The sequence below is a fragment of the Melospiza melodia genome, chromosome 3 (assembly GCF_035770615.1).
Source record: "Melospiza melodia melodia isolate bMelMel2 chromosome 3, bMelMel2.pri, whole genome shotgun sequence".
Taxonomy (NCBI): domain Eukaryota; kingdom Metazoa; phylum Chordata; class Aves; order Passeriformes; family Passerellidae; genus Melospiza; species Melospiza melodia.
The window spans coordinates 9,809,287-9,826,222 of record NC_086196.1 but is presented as its reverse complement, the minus strand read 5'-3'; the positions used below and the strand labels follow the sequence as shown (position 1 = coordinate 9,826,222).

Here is a 16,936-nt window from a genome sequence, read left to right as displayed (position 1 = left end):
CGGGCCGCGGATGGCGGCGGGGCCGCGGGATGCTGCGCTGGCTCGTGGCCGTGCTCAGCCACTCGTGCTTGGTGCCCAGGGCCGGCTCCATGTTCTACGCCGTGCGCAAGGGCCGGCGCACCGGCGTCTACCGCACCTGGTGAGCGGGGAGCCAGGGCCGCGGTGGAGCGGGGAGCCCGCCCGGCCCGGCCTCACCGCTGCCCGCTGTGTTGCAGGGCGGAGTGCCAGGAGCAGGTGAACAAGTTCCCCTCCGCCAGCTTCAAGAAGTTCGCCACCGAGAAGGACGCCTGGGCCTTCGTGCGTGCCGGGCTGCCGGGGCCGCAGCAGCCGCAGCAGCCGCAGCCCGAGGCGGCAGGTAGCGCGTCCCGCCGCCGGCGGGGAGGGGGAGGAGGGCGGGGGTCCGGCCGGGGGCGCGGGGCAGGCACGGCGGCTGAGCCCGCGCTGCGGCGGCTGCCGGAACACGGGCACCGGCCCTGCTCCTTCCTCGTCACTGGCTCAGCGCCGTGGCCATGGCCTCCGGACACCGGGATGGATGTGCCAGTGCAGTGAAAGTGTTTCTGTGGTGTTTGGAGAGCGTTGATTGCTCTGTGTATGTGTTAAAGGTGTAAGGGCCCTTGCATGTCTGTTTCCCCAGACTTAGGATGAAGAATGACTGGAGTATTCTATTTCTTTTCGATAATAGTTTGGCGGGGCGGGGGGTGTCAGGTAACGGACTAACATTGCTAATAGTTGCTAACAACTGTTGTCTTTAGAAGCAGTCGTTTCAAATAAAATAAAATTTGATTCTGCTGAACTTCCTAACTTCCGGTTTTTTTTTATTTTTGGTAGGGGCATTTGGTCCTCCGGTTATAACACAAGAAAATGGTAGCCAGAGAAAGGAACCAGAATTAAATACCATGTGTTGCAGTACATGTAAAAGGCCATATGAACAGTCTACAAATGAAGAGCAGATTGCAAAGCGTGTGAAACATGATGAAGTACACTCAGTGTGCTCAATACCGACAGTCAGTGAAGATAAGTTTTCATATATGGGTGAGGTCTTTGATCATTTCTTTAATTATTTTCATTGGTTTATTCTCTGTGACAAGCAACAAGTGTAACTATTAGAAAACTTATAGGGAGGTTTGTATATGGCAGCATTAGGCCCGTTATTTCTTTTTGAAATGAAAACATGAACCATGATCTGTTTGTTCACATTGTCTTTCAGTGTAATTTTGGTTGGTTTTAACTGGTATGAATATATAGCTTAATCATAGTGTTATAGGTGTGATTTTATGTGTGTCTGGGCTACAGATGGGATGTAGCTTTGAAGTTTTGAAGAAGACTTGAACTGTAGTGAAAAGTATGGGACTTGAGGCAGAAGTTCTTGAGGCCGATTGGTTTGACAGCAGGGAGGGTGTCAAGCTGTAGTGGGACCTGTGGTGCTCTGCACTGCTAATTCACATGGCTTCTGCAGTTACCTTTTAGAAGGGCTCTCTGGGGAGGGAAGTTTTGGGGCTTAGTATACTGGCAAACATTTCTTCTACCTTAAATAGTGTTTTTGAGGAAGTGCTGATTTTGGTAATTTTTTTGTAGGTGACTTCGCAGTTGTTTATACAGATGGTTGTTGCTCTAGTAATGGACGTAAGAGGGCACGTGCTGGTATAGGTGTCTACTGGGGACCAGGCCACCCTTTGTAAGTAGCTCAATGGATTTTTTTTTTTTTTTTATTAATGTATTCTGTTTGGTTTTTATGTTATTTACAATACCAGCCTCCTTTTAAATATGAAGCTCTGCTGTTGAGACTCATAATGACAGTGTTATGAGACTGAGTCAGGAGATACTGATGGGAACAGAGAAAGCAGCCTTTCTGGGAAAAATCAACTGGAAATAATATTCTTGTCTTTAATTATACACCATTCTGAATACTTGGAATAACTAATCTACTATTTGTTCTTTGGACACAGAAATACCAGTGAAAGACTTCCTGGACGGCAGACTAATCAAAGAGCAGAAATCCATGTAAGTAGCAAGTGTCCTGAAATACTTCTCCATGTTAGCCTGCAACTGCACTTTCAGGCCTATTTTAGCTCTGGTTTCCAGAAACCAGTATGGAGCTATAAGAGAAGTTTGCAAAATATTCAGTTATGACTTCAAACAAATAGTTAACTTCAAGTTTTATTGGTCTTTATTGGTTTTGACCTTGAGAATTTCCAAGTGCCACCAAGCACAGTTATTTAAACAGCCTTACATTAGAAAAGTCTCACTGTCAACTGTGTGTAGATTCTCTTGCATTTTTAATGTGTGTATTTCAGACCTTAGAGTGAGGGCTGCTGAGTATTGGTTGAGAGTCAGCTTCTTATGGTGGCAGGATCAGAGTATCATAACCCATAGATAAATGTAAAAAGCAATTCTAAGCTCCTGACTAACTTCTGTTGACAACAGCCGATTTAGTCTTCTCTTTTCATTTCCTCTTAATATGTATTAGTATTTCCTCTTAGAGTAATAGTATTTCTGCTACCCCACACTCCATGTTTGGAGATGAACTGAAATAGGCAACTGATCTGCTTAAAAACTTCAAGGTTCATTTTGGAGGCGGTGTTGGTGTGCCAGTGGTCAGATTTGTCCCTGATTTGTCACTTTTCAGTTCTGCATCCACACCCAGCCACTTCTCCCTGTGATATTTCAGAGCACTAAAAAAAACCCCCAACTTGTTATGGCATCCAGACTGTTGGAACCGATATGAGTACTTCCTCAAAGTTTTGGAGAAAATGCCTGGGTGTTGGTAGAGGTTTGGATAGTTGGAAAACGGGTCAGAGAGCTACTTCTTCAGCACAAGAGTTGGACATCAGAATATTACAAGGTTTTGTTTGCTTTTGAAACTTAGGTGCCTGCCTCTTTGCCTTTTTTATATTATAAAGGTGTCATCTGCAATACACAAATTTGGGATCCTCTACACTAAAACATGTTGATAACCATTGGTGGAGAGGTTACAGTAATATATATAGTTCTGTGTTAGCATCAGGTACTTTGTTGGTATCTTAATTCCATGTGGCCAAAATCCTTTCTGAACTGTTGTTGTTTTGAAATGTTCTTAAGGCAGCCTGCAAAGCAATAGAGCAAGCCAAGAGTCAAAACATCAAGAAGTTAATAATCTACACTGATAGCAAGTTTACTATTAATGGTAAGTTAATGATTTTAATTTTCCTGATCCTTAAAGACACTGCATGCTTTTCCATTACATAAGACCCACAGAACATTCCTGGAGAGAGGAATGTAAGGAAGACAGTGCATAACTTATGACTGCTTGGGGGAAAACTTCAGAGTATCAGACATTGCCTGCTAACTGCACAAAATAGAAGTAGAGTCAAAGCATCTGTTATAGTAAATGCTGATAGAAGTAACACCAGGATTTGTGTCCTGAGGTGTTCAGTGTGACAAAATCTAGAAAAATGTTGTTCATGTGTAGGCTGTTAAGGCTGTACTCAGGAAATTACTTGGAAGTTGGTGTGGTAACCTGTAGGGTTTTTGTTGTTTTGCATGTATTGGAGAGGTGTTTTTAGCACACACACATATCTGTGAAGTACATTCAAGTTCTCTTGCTCCCAAGCTTTTAGGCTACCCTGGAAGACTAGCCAGAGATATGTGCTCAGAGTATGTATTAAAATACCTGGAAAGCCTAATTTTAATCTCTATAAATACCATATAAAGCAGCCAATAGGACTTAATTTCAGAAAAAACAACTTCTTCCTCTTTTCTTCCTCTTTCCTCAAGATCTTCAGATTTTGTTCTTGTGATAATCTGGAACTGCCTAAGTTTTTATTTTGTTGTTGTTGTTTATTTGGTTAGGTGGGGTTTTTTTGTGTTTTGCTCAGTTTTACAAAGGCAATACGTGTTTGTTTGTTTCCAGATAACTTTGGAGATTTGATTTTGTGGATTTTTTTTGAAATAACATTAAACAAAAACTTAGTGCAGCTTATGGCTGAAAATTAAATGTTGCACTTTTTGTCTTAGTCTCTTTGGTTTTGCTGGCAGTTTTGCCATTCTTGTTTAAGCACAGATATTTTGTAGATGTGTCTAGGAATTATTATTTAAAAATGCCAAAGAAGGAGGTTTGTAGTTATGTAGAGTTAGTACTTGTACTTACATCCACTTGTACTTAGTTAAGTACAAGAGGATGTAATTTGGTTTTTAGGAGGCTTTGCATTCAAGATTGGAGATTTCCTGTTTGGTTCAGGTCATGAAAGCATTAAGGATGTCTTACATTGTCCACACCAGCACAGATATTTCAAAAAAAATCCTTACTTAAGGAGTAATATAGAAAATTGCCTGGTGGAGCAGTAGGCTTTGCTTACTGTATCATCAAGCAAATCCTTAGCTTCAGTTTATTGAAGTTCATGAGATACTTTGCATACAGTGCATATATAAGATTGTAGTCTTTAAATTAAATATCTGTTTGGAAAAACAGGTATTGAATTTAATGGTTGGGTAATTAATGTAATAATGAAGAAATACACTCCTGAAAGACAGCATCAGAGAAGCAAACAAGAATTATCTTTGGTATCCAGTGTTTTTGCCTGGGACTTTGTACAGAGGTAATGTCTTGTTAAAAGGCTGTTGGCTCCATCTTGATCCTGGCTGGCTTCTTTAACAGCACTCTTGTGGTGATACCCCCTTTGCACAGGTATTACGAGCTGGGTTGACAACTGGAAAACAAATGGCTGGAGAACAAGTTCAGGAGGAAGTGTAATAAATAAAGAAGATTTTGAAAGACTCGATAATCTAGTAAAAGACATCGAAATTCAGTGGGTAAGTTCCTTGTTTCTTATTCTTAATGACATTTTAAACATGTTTCTAGTAGAAACTTAAAAGTGTGATCATGACTAAGACTTTTGTAGAGCATAGTATTGTACATCCTTAAGTAAAACTGCAAATACACAGAAGCTGCTTGTTGTATTTAAAGCAAGTTACCAACATGACCTAGGTTCTTGGAACCAGTATTTCATTTATTTAAATGAATATTTGTATTTGTTTCCTGTCTATTATTACTGCTTAGAAAATGCCTGCAATAATTATTTTTAGTTTGTTAGTGGTTTTAGTAGATGCAATTTCTGTTCCTGAAAATCTAACCTTAGAATATAACTGGTTTTTGTGTCATAGCTGAATTTCTGTATTTGCTTTTCAGAACTACTTAAGATGCTGCTTTGTTGGAGTAACTCAATTACATGAGTGTCTTTAAACTGGGAAAACTAAGTGTGTGTAACCCCAAATAAACCAAGTCTAGTTTTCTGTGCCTTAACTGCATTTCTTCTAAGGAAATTTAGTGCGAGAAGGTCTTTAAAATAACAATTTTTAAATTGCTTTGCTCTCCAGTAAAGAAGTAAAACAACAACTATACAGATATTTCTGGTAGAATGTATTTTTCTGTACCTCTAATATCAGTGCTTAACACTTCAGGGAAATATATTCCTTTGCCTCTTAAATTTTAGCCTAATTTTGATATAAGACCACTGATTTGAGAAAATGTGTGTACAGTTGACTTTGCACCTGTAATGGCATGTTTACTCAGCTTTTGTCTTTACTCTGTAGAAAACAGGATCATGTAGATATTTAATGTGCAGTTTTTTTATGGGAATTTATTGCAGGTATTCATGTTGCTCTGTGTTACAGAGTTGGTGGCTGCAACTTACAGGCTGATTAGATTTTCTGTAGCTACTCCTATATTCTATTGAGCAGAAAGCATAAAAATTTAAAGATTAAATAAGTTCAGCTGTTCTTGGGAATATTTTGCATAATTAAAAGATATTCCTTTATGAACACTTGTTAAAACTGAATCTCTTAGAAAAGGTAGGACAGATTTTGTTTGAGGAGGAGTGTGTGCATGCAGAGTCCTCCATGGGCTGCAGGCCCATCCCTGCTCCCCTGTGGCCCTCCTGGGCTGTAAGGGGCACAGGCTGACTGACCATGGTCTGCACCACAGGCTGCAGGGCAATCTCTGCTCAGGTGCCTGGAGCACCTCCTCCTTCAGCCCTCACCTTGGTGTCTGCAGAGCTGTTCCTTTCACACATTCTCACTCTTTTCTCTGGCTGTTGTGCTGCATTTTTACCCTTTCTTAAACATGTTTTCACAGAAGAGCCATCAGCTTTGCTGATGGGCTTAGATGTGTCAAACTTTAAGTCCCTTTGGGAGCTGTCTGGATCTGGCTGTCTCTCATGTAGGGGCACTGCTCATGTCTTTTCACAGAATCCACACCTACAGCTCCCCAAGTGGTACCAAAACCTTGCCATGTAAATCTGATGTCACTTCACACCCACTTCATGCTTATTCCCTCTCTGATCTTGTCAAATAGCAAGCTTGATTTTCTTCCTCACCTTCCTACTCCACCCTTGCTTCTGACAAGGATGGGCTTAGGGTATAAAGTTTTTTTCAGTTCCTGATTAATGGATAGACAAATTAAGACATCTGAAAATTGAGAGGATCTTTTGATCCTATGTATGTATCCTAAGTGAGTGCTGTAAGTATCAAGGCCTTTAATGGAATAGAGGACTTTGGCTTCTGGGGAAAGATCAACTCAGTTTAACCACTGAATGCAGAAAGGTGGGGATTTTGAATTGGAGCAGTTGTCTGTATTTCTTAAAGGATAGGTGAGCTGGTCCTTATGCTTTTAATTAATTCCCATAAAGATGGTATCCACAGTTTGACAAGAGTTTCCCTAGAGGAAGAGAGACAATGAAAATCTCTGGGAAGAAAACCTAAGGGCTAAATATTAGGTGGGGACCTCTGAGGAGGTGCTCCTGTACTATCAGTGACAGAGCATTGCTTTATCGAATTTCATCTATCTACTTTACTCCTGGTTTCCTCCATGTCTAAACTGATATATTTTGTCCTGACAGATGCATATTCCTGGTCATGCTGGCTTCCAAGGAAATGAAGAAGCTGATAGACTAGCAAGAGAAGGAGCTTGTAAACCACAGTGCTGATGGCCTGGGACTAGAGACTGTTGCACTGGGAGAAAAGGGCCCAGCATGACAGCAACAACTTGAACTGCTGTAATTGTTTTGGAGTTGAACTTTGAGCTGTACTTCTTTCTGGCCTGAAGCACTAACTATAAACCAACTTCTGGGAAGGAAAACCCCACATTTTCTTCTGTTGCATTTATTTTATGATTGAGACAATATTTAGTTGATGATCCTGAGTATTTGCTTTTTCTCCATCTATTGGAAAGGCTGTGGTCAGTGCTTTTAGCTGTGTTGTGTACTTATGGACTCACAGACAGGCTTCTGAAGAAGTAATTTTAAATCAAAGTGTTCTGTATTTTCCTCTTAATGAAATAAATACTTCTTTTTTTTTTTTTTTGTGCAGAGGTATTTATTGCATCCCAAAATAGCTGGGACAGACTTTTTGGGGTTGGTTGATTTGGTAGGAGGTCACTTAACAGAGACATCTATTTTCTATGCAAGTGTACAGGAAAAGCAAACAGGTTTGTTGTGTTATCTGTGTCAACTTTTCTGCATGGTACCTTTGCACCACTGAATAGTAGGGTTTAAGCTAGGAGTCACTGAAATGTTTTTGGATTTGTAAATTTCTATACAGATGGTTAGAGCTGCAGAAGTTTGTTACTTAATAGCTCTCATGCATTATAATATCTTTCCTGAGGCAGAATGTGAGGGTTTTACATATTTAGTCACATGGTTGTACTAGGAGGAGGAAAGTAGCTAATAGGTCAGTGAGGATTTTAATTTTTTTCTCTCATCCAAAACTGCACATTGAAGCTCATCTAGGGGTAAAAGAGGGCACTGATTGGGCCCCCTCTGCTTCTTTGTATGTACACACACAATTATCTATTTACTTTAGAAGTTTGGCTGCAAAGAAAAGACCCATCACCCTGATCAGGTATCTAATAACTTGCCTATCTTACATATTGTGTTAAACAAGTAAATCCTGTTTATTGTATGGAAATCGGTTTTGTTTTGGGTTTTGTTGTTTGTTTGTTGTGGGGTTGTGTTTTTTTTTTTTTAAGCAGGAGCTTTGGAAAACTTGTAAGATTGTGGTGGGTAAATCAAAACTGTGTAATACTGAATTTAGGCCACTTGGTTACCTGAATCTAATAGGTAGATTATAATAGAAAATCTAATAGGACAGAGTTTTTTATCAATTTCGTATGAATGGTTATTCTGAAAATTCAGGACAGAAGAAAGGCAAGCGGAAGGTTACAAGATTAAGGTAGATTAAAGGATGGAAAACAAACAGTACTTCTCAAAAGGATTCAACAGGGGCTTGAGGGCCTGCAGAGCATGGCAGATCTCTAAGTCATCTTTTCAGGGAACTGCAGCTTTAGGAGAATATTGGCATTTAGCAGCCACGATATTGTGCTGGCTGTCCCAAAATGCCTACTTGTCCTCCATGTGCCTTAGCACAGCTTCTATAGAGTATCTGTTTGATAACCAGTAGTGCTTAAACCCAAATACTATACATTAAAGGGATCTGGTACCTTTTTATGAGAATTGGAATAGTAGTGGTTGAGACACCTTGGTAAGTAAGAAACTCTCTTTATGAAGAAAAATTCTAAGGAGGGATTGTTTCAGTTGTCTGGCCATTCTTATATTGTGCTTAGCTGGCTCTTTGTTTATTTGCCCTACAGGATCAGGTAGATGCAGAAGTATGGAGGCTGGAGGGGACACACCCCAGGGTGTCTTGTTCACTCCAGCTCAGGGAGGATGCTGAGGATGTATCTTCATGGGTGGAGACAACACAACTTATCTGTGCAAGCATGTCTTACCACTTTCTTTATTTTTTGCCTAATTTCTTTTTTTCCATATTGTGGGGCTGCAATGCCGGCCTTTAAGCCTGAGCCGTAGCAGTAAGTTCCGTCAGAGCATTATAGTGGGGACCGACACGAAGCAAACACCATGGCCGTTCACTCGGGTTACCTCAGGAGCTGGTGCGGGTGAGCAGCCCCGAGCCCCGGCCTGTCTCTCGGGGACTCTCGGCCTCAGCCTGGAGCTGTTCCTCAAACGAAAGCTCCGCACCGCGTTCAGTGTGTTTGGAGGGGCCCATGGCGCCCCTGTACCGCTCTGCCTCAGGCCGCGGGGCGGGCCCGTCCCGCTCGCTGCCGGGCCTGGAGCCGCGCCGGGGCGGGACGCGCTGGCTGCCCGGCCCGGCCCCGCGGACACTGTGGCGGCGCGATGGTGGAGGCCTGGTACATGGACGAGTCCCAGGAGGACCAGCGGACGCCGCACCGGCAGCAGCCCAACCGCGCCGTCAGCCTGGAGCAGCTGCGCCGCCTCGGCGTGGTGTACCGCAGGGTAGGGCGGGGGTGATACCGCAGGGTACGGTGGGGGGTGCCGAGGGCATGGCGGCCGTGATACCGCAGGGTACGGCGGGGGGTGCCGAGGGCATGGCGGCGGTGGTACCGCAGGGTACGGCGGGGGGTGCCGAGGGCATGGCGGCGGTGATACCGCAGGGTACGGCGGGGGGTGCCGAGGGCATGGCGGCGGTGATACCGCAGGGTACGGCGGGGGGTGCCGAGGGCATGGCGGCGGTGATACCGCAGGGTACGGCGGGGGGTGCCGAGGGCATGGCGGCGGTGATACCGCAGGGTACGGCGGGGGGTGCCGAGGGCAGGGCGGCGGTGGTACCGCAGGGTACGGCGGGGGGTGCTGAGGGCATGGCGGCGGTGGTACCGCAGGGTACGGCGGGGGGTGCCGAGGGCAGGGCGGCGGTGGTACCGCAGGGTACGGCGGGGGGTGCCGAGGGCATGGCGGCGGTGGTACCGCAGGGTACGGCGGGGGGTGCTGAGGGCATGGCGGCGGTGATAGCGCAGGGTACGGCGGGGGGTGCTGAGGGCATGGCGGCGGTGGTACCGCAGGGTACGGCGGGGGTGGCACCGCGGGGTGCGCTGGGGAGCCGCGGGCCGGGCTGAGCCGCGCGGGGAGCGCCGGGCCGGGCCGGGCCGGGCGCAGAGAGAGGAGGCAGCGGAGGCGGGCGGGGGCCCGGTGCAGGCACTCCGTGCCCTTGTGGCCGCTCCCCCTGCAGCAGCCGAGCCGCCCCGGCACTGCCGGCACCTCGGGATTCCCACGAGTGCCTGAGTTCCGCCTCTAGCAATGGCGTCCGAACGCCTTTTATTTTTTTTTTTTATTTATTTTTTTTTTTTCTCCTGTGCCTGTTTTTTTAGTTGGATGCTGATAACTATGAGACTGATCCATGCTTGAAAGAGATTCGGAGAGCAGAAAATTATTCTTGGATGGATATAGTGACCATACATAAAGACAAGCTTCCAAATTATGAGGAAAAGGTACGCGAAACTTGGCTCTCAGTGCGGGTTCCAGCGCCGGCCAGCGTGTGACACCTGCACAGCCCAGCGGGACACGGGGATGAGGCTTCCACGTCTAAAAGACATCCTGTACCGAACTCCTGAACATTAAAAAAGAACCTTTGATATCATTTTAAAGATAGTAGAGGTCTTTTGCTTCTGTACATTGCCTTCAAAGGTTTTGAGGATCATTTCCATCATTGTCATTTCAAAACTAAGATTCCTACCAGGAGAGTTCTGCCAATGCTGACCTGTCCTCAGAGAGCCTCTCTGCGATGAAGGCAAGTGGCTGCCAGCTGGGCCTGGGCTTTGAAGGCTTTTACATCCTAATGGCTGCTTGCATAATGTGTCTTTTTTAAGTGAGTGTTAACCCCATGGAATTGTTCCTTGTGCAAGAACATTTTTACCTTGGGGAACTCATACCGTGACAATTTCATAGCAGCTCAACAGTGTTCAGGTGAGCCTCCTACAAGGAGCTTTCTCATCCCAGCCTCCAGGTGCTGCTGGCTTGCTGCTCTGACTTGAGGACAGCAACCCAATGACACTTTAATACTTTTATTAAATTTCCATTTAGCAGTTTGTTTTAAGCCCATTGTATTCTAGTGGTTTTGTTTTGGTGAGAAGGTGAAATAGGTAGTAACTCATTAGGTAGGCTCTATCTGACAGAAAGATGGGCCATTCTTTACAAGACGTAGGGACTTCTCATCCTGCTGTGCTGGATCACTTCTGGCTCAAGGACATCTGCAGAAGTGTGTGGCTAAATATCATCCAAACCTGAGCAGGTGGTGATGGTACCTGGCATTGCTGCATTGCTGTTTAGTGCTCACTGTGCACTAAACCTCCCAGGCCTCCGTTAATTGAACTTTTAAAATGTGCTTTGTATTCTGTGCATGTATGAAGAATTCAGCATTCCATAAAAAAGAGAATGTTGCTGCCACTGTCTTGGACAAGAGAGCCTGGAGCTGGGTCTCACTGTGTGTGGGCAGGCATGACACACTGTTTACATCAGATTGCTGTAGATGGGCTGTGTTTGGCAGTGACTGCATTTTCACAGACAGTAGTAGTACCCGTGCAGCTAATTGAGCTCTACATAAGTGTAAAAGAGAGGGGATAATGTGTGGCTTTGTTTGGTGCTGTGTGTTGGGGGAAAAAAGCACAAAATGATCGAACTGAGCAAGCACAAGGACCAAATCCTGGAGTGTGATGTTTTACCCATCTCTCTTTCAAATGGGTGTAAGGATCACTGTTACTCAGAGAATGGTTATGTACAGCTAGAGCTGCTGTTTCTTGTCAGAGGAGTTGCTGCCCTCCAAAGGGAATGTAGAAGCCTGCTTAGATGTGTCTGGAGACAGAGGCTGGCTGGCTGGCTTGGCCATCTTACCCATGTTGGTCTCCTCTGTTAGTTAAAACACAGTTACCCTTTGAAAGCCTTTCTCAGCTTCTCTCTGTTTCTGCCAGTTTTCTTTGCAGCTTTCCTATGTTCAGTAGTTTTCCAAAATATTTGCTATTCCTAGATAAAAACATTTTATGAAGAGCATTTACACCTCGATGATGAAATTCGCTACATCCTGGAGGGATCTGGCTATTTTGATGTTCGAGACAAGGATGACAAATGGATTCGGATTTCCATGGAGAAAGGAGACATGATAACCCTCCCTGCTGGCATATACCACCGATTTACACTGGATGAGAACGTATGTTGTTGTAGATTACCATAAATTTTGATGACAAATCCATGTGAATGTATATCACATTAGTAACTACATGCCCTGAGACTTGAAGTTCATTAGCAAAACATATTAAATATGAAGGAGGAGGATGAAAAATAATAAATAATTCACAGCATCTGAACCTTTCATCTCCAGGTCACAAATTCAGCCTCTCCTCCTCAGCTGTGACTGTAACTCATTGCCATGTGACATCTGTGGCATATCAAGCCTAGGGCTGTCCCTCCCACAGTTGTCCCAGCTGTCTGTTGAGGTGGAGAAGGTGTGGATGGATCATTCTGTATTGCCTTGTTGTGTATTTTTGTGGGGATAGAAGAACATGTCTGTGTCCAGCAGTGACATCTTTCACCTTTGGGGAAAGAAGGATTTAAGGGTCCAGAGCCACTATTTGCAACTGCTGTATGCTAAGCTGGGTGCTGGCTTCACAGGTGGTGGCCTCCTTTGGAAAGATATCTTTGCCAGTGGGAGTGTGAGATTGGCACTTACAGTTCTGGTCTGTGTTTCTCTTCTTGGGGGCTCTTACAGAGGTGTTTGTAACCTCAGCATTACCCCTGCAAAATGGGGAAATGTGTTGTCTCCTGTGTGGTGAAGTTGCATTTCTGGTGAAGGGAATGGTTTTGTTTTGAATCAGCTGTCCAAAGAGCAGTGTTCATACATGTGAAAAAGGGAGATGCTGTTTTAGTGAAAAACCCAACTTTTCCCATCTGCTTCTTGAGATCCACAGCAAATAAACTACATGTACTATTCTCAGGCTTTTTCTCTACATAAATAAACTGTCAGGGGTTATGGTTGAGTCCCCAAGAAGTCTTAAGTGTTCACTTCAGGAGCTTTAGTCCAGGAGTGCTGACTTCCAAGTAAAATCTTTAGGTGCTTCTAGACCCTGGCATTTTGCAGCTAAGTTCTTTTGGTACCTAGCTTTATTCTTACCATTTCTGAACCTGGGTGTAAAATAATCATCTGTTTGTGTTTTACAGAATGGGTAGGGTCTAAATAGTACTTCTGCATAGTAGGCAGAAGAGGAGAGTTCCCCATCACCCCATGGTTGGAGCACTTCTGCAGGATATGAAATCCCATTTTCTGCTGCCACAGTTGTAACTTGCACCAGGCATATTTTTTGTTAGCTGGTCTTAGCTGGCTGTTGCTTTTCCTTTTGGAATCTGGAGACTTTTCACTTCCTGTAAGCTTTATTTTTTGGGTAGCTTATGCACTTCCCATTCAGTTTTTATGGCTGTGACTGTGATGCTTCTGGTATTCCCCAAAAGCATTGTGTAAACATTGTGGGTACCTGGGTTCTGCTGTTTAGCTAAGCAAATAGGATTTAAATGCTGCACTGCTGAGTATTGTGGATCCAGTGCAAAAGGTTTGCATAAGACAGGATGGTTTTGGTTTCTTTGACAGGGGGAGAAGTGTTGATTCTGCCTGAGCTGGAGGTGCTGGTCATGACACAATGTTTCACTGCACAGGGGCCACAGTCTTCCACTGCAGGCCCTGGGAGCAGGAACAGCAGTATAATGCTATAATTTTCTGGAACGTGTGAAGCTTTCAGTCCATCATGAAATAATTTCAAAAATTTCTGCAGAAGTGCAAGTGAAACCTTAACTTTGGAATGAAGACCCCTTGAAAAGGAGCTCTTAAATGACTTGTCACTTCTTGTTCTGTGGCAGAACTACGTGAAGGCAATGAGGCTGTTTGTTGGGGAGCCCGTCTGGACTGCGTACAACAGGCCGGCTGACGATTTCCCTGCCCGGAAACACTACATGGAGTTCTTGGCTGAAGAAGCACATAATGATGTCTGAGACCTGACGGGGGCAACATCCCGAAGCCCCATCAGAATAAATGTGCCTTGCTGCTTTTCACTGATTAAACTTGCATTTAAAATCACAGAATCATAGAAAAATTTAGATTGAAAGGCCATTTGGGAGGTCATTTTGTCCAACCCTGTGAATTACTACACCGGTTTTAAATCTAGACCATGTTGCTCAAGATGTTTGGAAACCTCTGGTGATGGAGGTCACACAGGCTGTCTGGGTGCTGGCTCCAGCACTTAGCTGCTCCCATGGCCAAGAATTTGTTCTTCATGGCCAACTCCCTGGTTGCAGTTTGGAGTTGTTGTCCATTGCCCTTTCACTGCATGTCTGAGGAGAGTCTGGCTCTGCCTTCTTTACAGTCCCTGCTCTAGCAGGAAGCTGTAGTTGGGTCTCCTCTGAGCCTTCTCCTCTCCAGGCTGCACAGACCAGTGCCCTTGGCTGGGCTCCCTTCTGCTAAGTAAGATGTTCAACATGTTTTGCCCCAGTTCTGATGACTGAGGGATGTCACTTGTAACCACCTGATTGATAGTTTAGTTTGAACCACAGACTGTTTTGAGCCCAGTGGACCCAAGTTCTTTATCCACCCAGTAGTTTGTATCCTCAGTCAGGCTGCAAGGCTGCTGTGGGACACACTAGTGAAAGCCTTGCTGCAGTCAAGGGGAATGGCACCTGTGGTGTCCCCTTTGCTGCAGAGCCATTGCTCCTGGGACTTGGCATCAGTCAGAATGTGCCCTTGGTGAATTGGCATTGACTGGTTGCTCCTCATCACTTCCTCATCCTGGTATTTCTTGTGCCTGGAACACCTTCCATAATGGCATATTCTGTAACATTCCTGGGGACTGAAGCAGGGCTGAGCAGCCTGCAGTTCCCCAGATGTTTTTTCGTGCCTTTTTGAAGGTGGCAGTATTATTTGCCTTTTTCTGCTCAAAAAGGTTTTCCTGATCTCTCTGACCTTTCAAAGATGCCAGCAGCCTTGCAGTGACATTAGTCGCATTTACAGTTGCTCAGGAATCCATTTTCTAACCTTTTTCTTTTCCTTGGTATTTCTGGCAGGTAGAATTGTGAGAGGTGGGCTACATTAATATTCATTTTGCTCAGAATCCATGCTAATGAACTACGTAGGATTCTGGTTTTAATTAAAGAAAAGAAACTCTCTTTCATTCTTGTCTAAAAATGTTCATCAGATAAATTTGCATAATCGGCATTTTAGTATGCAGCTTTCCAAGTTCTGCCCTGGTACATAAAACTGTGGTTTTCTCAGTAAAATGTAGCAAATTTGTTCTTGTGAGTTATTAATAAAATTACTTTGATCTATCTAGGTATGTTGATTTTTTATTGGTTTGTTTTTTTTTATTCTTTGTGCTAACATTTAGGATCCATTGAACAATGTTACTGTAATTATTAATCAGCTTTTATTCCTTGTGCTGGCATTGATTTGTTCTGTGACATGGGACAAATCACTCACTGTGCCTCAGTTTCTTGAGCTGTGAGAGGGAGAAGAGTAGGCTTAGGCACCCTGGGCTGGTTTTCAGTAAATGCCTTGTGCTTCCACAGGACATGGAGCTCCCCAGCAGCGGGCACTGGAGCGTTTTACTCTTCTCAGTGATGAATTATGTCAGCTGGGTAGATGTACTGCTTGCTCCAGCTCTCAGTGGATGATGAGCTGACTGCAGCCTGTGTGCTGATTTCAGCCAGATACAGTACATGCTCCTGCCTTGCAGTCTCCTTAATAAACAACTCTAGAAGGAGGTTGAAATGGCCCTACCCAGGTCTTCCTAATGTAGCAGATGATGGATAATTGAATTTTCCCACTGTTCTTTCCTATGTGTGTGTACACAGCCCTTCTTTAGTAGGTAACAGCGTTTTTCTCACTTTGTAGCAGCATTACTGTTAACTGTTTCTGAGTGTTTTATTTCTTCAAATGTTTCTGGAAGTGAAGTTGCAATTTTGAAGTGAAATTGTACTAAACTTAAAGGTTGGAAAGGATGAAGAAAAAAGTCGTGTTTCCTGGGGTTTGGGTTGCAAGCTAGATGAGATGTGGGGACACAGGTGACCCTTCAGTCTGCCAGTGTGGGCTCAGTTTATGGGAGGGGTGCAGGCACAACCCACGCTTGCAAAACTGAAACTCATCCAGCTCTCCATGCAGCCGGAACTGGCTTTTGTGCTGTGGTCCATAAGCCTGTCTGAAAATCAGTGTTAGGAGCAAATAGGAAGTTTAGCTGCAGTCAGATACACACGGGGGAGGCTGTGCTGTGACATGTGCCTTATTGGCTCAGGGATTTGTGTGCCACTTGTCTGAAGGGAGGTCTTGAATGTCCTCTTGTACAGCACACTGGGGCTTCCTGCTCCCAGAACAAACTTTGGGGATTTTTCAAGGTACAGCTACAGGAATAAATGACAGCTATTGCCTGCAGCAGATTTTATTCCTTTGATTTATATGCCACAGAAAATTGAGTTTCTGAATGTAAAGTAAAACGACTGCTTTCTCCTGCTGCTGGTAGCAGTCCCTGGTATCCCATCGAATTCATCCCCCTTCTAAGCTTTTGTTTCCTTTTTTTAAAATCAGCAGCCAAGATGAGACTGTTCATTCCTCCCAGGGGCCTTTCTGTTTTGATCTCTCTGTGCAAAAGGAGAGGCAGGGCAGCAGCACAGGCCCTCAGAAACCCCCACTCGCAGAGCAGGCAGCCCCAACAGGCTGGGGGAGCGACCAGGAAGAGAGAGCAGGTCATGCACCCTCCTCACGGGAGATTTACAGTCGGGAGCAGCAGTGAGGGATGGACAGTAAAGCAGCAATTGCTTTCAGCAGCTCGCTGATGTAGGATGTGACCTGGGGAGCAGGACTGAACCACCTTGTTTTGTTGCCTCTCTGGAGGAATATATACACCCAGCAGAGCTCCCATCTCCTGGCTGTCAAAATAACACACGATCGCCCCACTGGAGATCGTTCATCATTTTCATAGCACAATGCATTCTGCTGCTGAGAGGTGGCAGGGGCTGTGGGGGTCTGACTGTCAACACTTTGGAGTCCATGCCCTTTACTGCTATAGGTGTCTTTGAAAGGGTGAAAGCTTTGCACTCTGAAAGTGGTTTTTGTCAGCCAGGAAAAAAGC

At 44.7% G+C, this 16,936-nt stretch overlaps 2 protein-coding genes across 2 annotated transcripts; both read left to right on the top strand.

Annotated features, from left to right (window-relative positions):
• Positions 1-7,333, top strand: RNASEH1 (ribonuclease H1). The gene is made up of 8 exons (XM_063150797.1): positions 1-139; positions 216-355; positions 829-1,032; positions 1,576-1,675; positions 1,947-2,001; positions 3,079-3,163; positions 4,664-4,788; positions 6,873-7,333. The coding sequence occupies exons 1-8, from the start codon at positions 30-32 to the stop codon at positions 6,957-6,959; spliced, it is 906 nt and encodes a 301-aa protein (XP_063006867.1). The 5' UTR covers positions 1-29; the 3' UTR covers positions 6,960-7,333.
• Positions 7,334-9,126: 1,793 nt separating this feature from the next.
• On the top strand, positions 9,127-15,140 carry ADI1 (acireductone dioxygenase 1). Its single transcript, XM_063150796.1, has 4 exons — positions 9,127-9,284; positions 10,154-10,273; positions 11,806-11,985; positions 13,683-15,140. The coding sequence occupies exons 1-4, from the start codon at positions 9,165-9,167 to the stop codon at positions 13,812-13,814; spliced, it is 552 nt and encodes a 183-aa protein (XP_063006866.1). The 5' UTR covers positions 9,127-9,164; the 3' UTR covers positions 13,815-15,140.
• Positions 15,141-16,936: the final 1,796 nt, after the last annotated feature.

Bases quoted from the DNA above. Each gene is read 5' to 3' on its own strand.
- ADI1 (XM_063150796.1), top strand. From the start codon at position 9,165: ATGGTGGAGGCCTGGTACATGGACGAGTCCCAGGAGGACCAGCGGACG. The intron at 9,285-10,153 runs GTAGGGCGGGGG...CTGTTTTTTTAG, and splicing joins TCGGCGTGGTGTACCGCAGG to TTGGATGCTGATAACTATGA. The intron at 11,986-13,682 runs GTATGTTGTTGT...GTTCTGTGGCAG, and splicing joins GATTTACACTGGATGAGAAC to AACTACGTGAAGGCAATGAG.
- RNASEH1 (XM_063150797.1), top strand. From the start codon at position 30: ATGCTGCGCTGGCTCGTGGCCGTGCTCAGCCACTCGTGCTTGGTGCCC. The intron at 140-215 runs GTGAGCGGGGAG...GCTGTGTTGCAG, and splicing joins ACCGGCGTCTACCGCACCTG to GGCGGAGTGCCAGGAGCAGG. The intron at 356-828 runs GTAGCGCGTCCC...TATTTTTGGTAG, and splicing joins GCCGCAGCCCGAGGCGGCAG to GGGCATTTGGTCCTCCGGTT.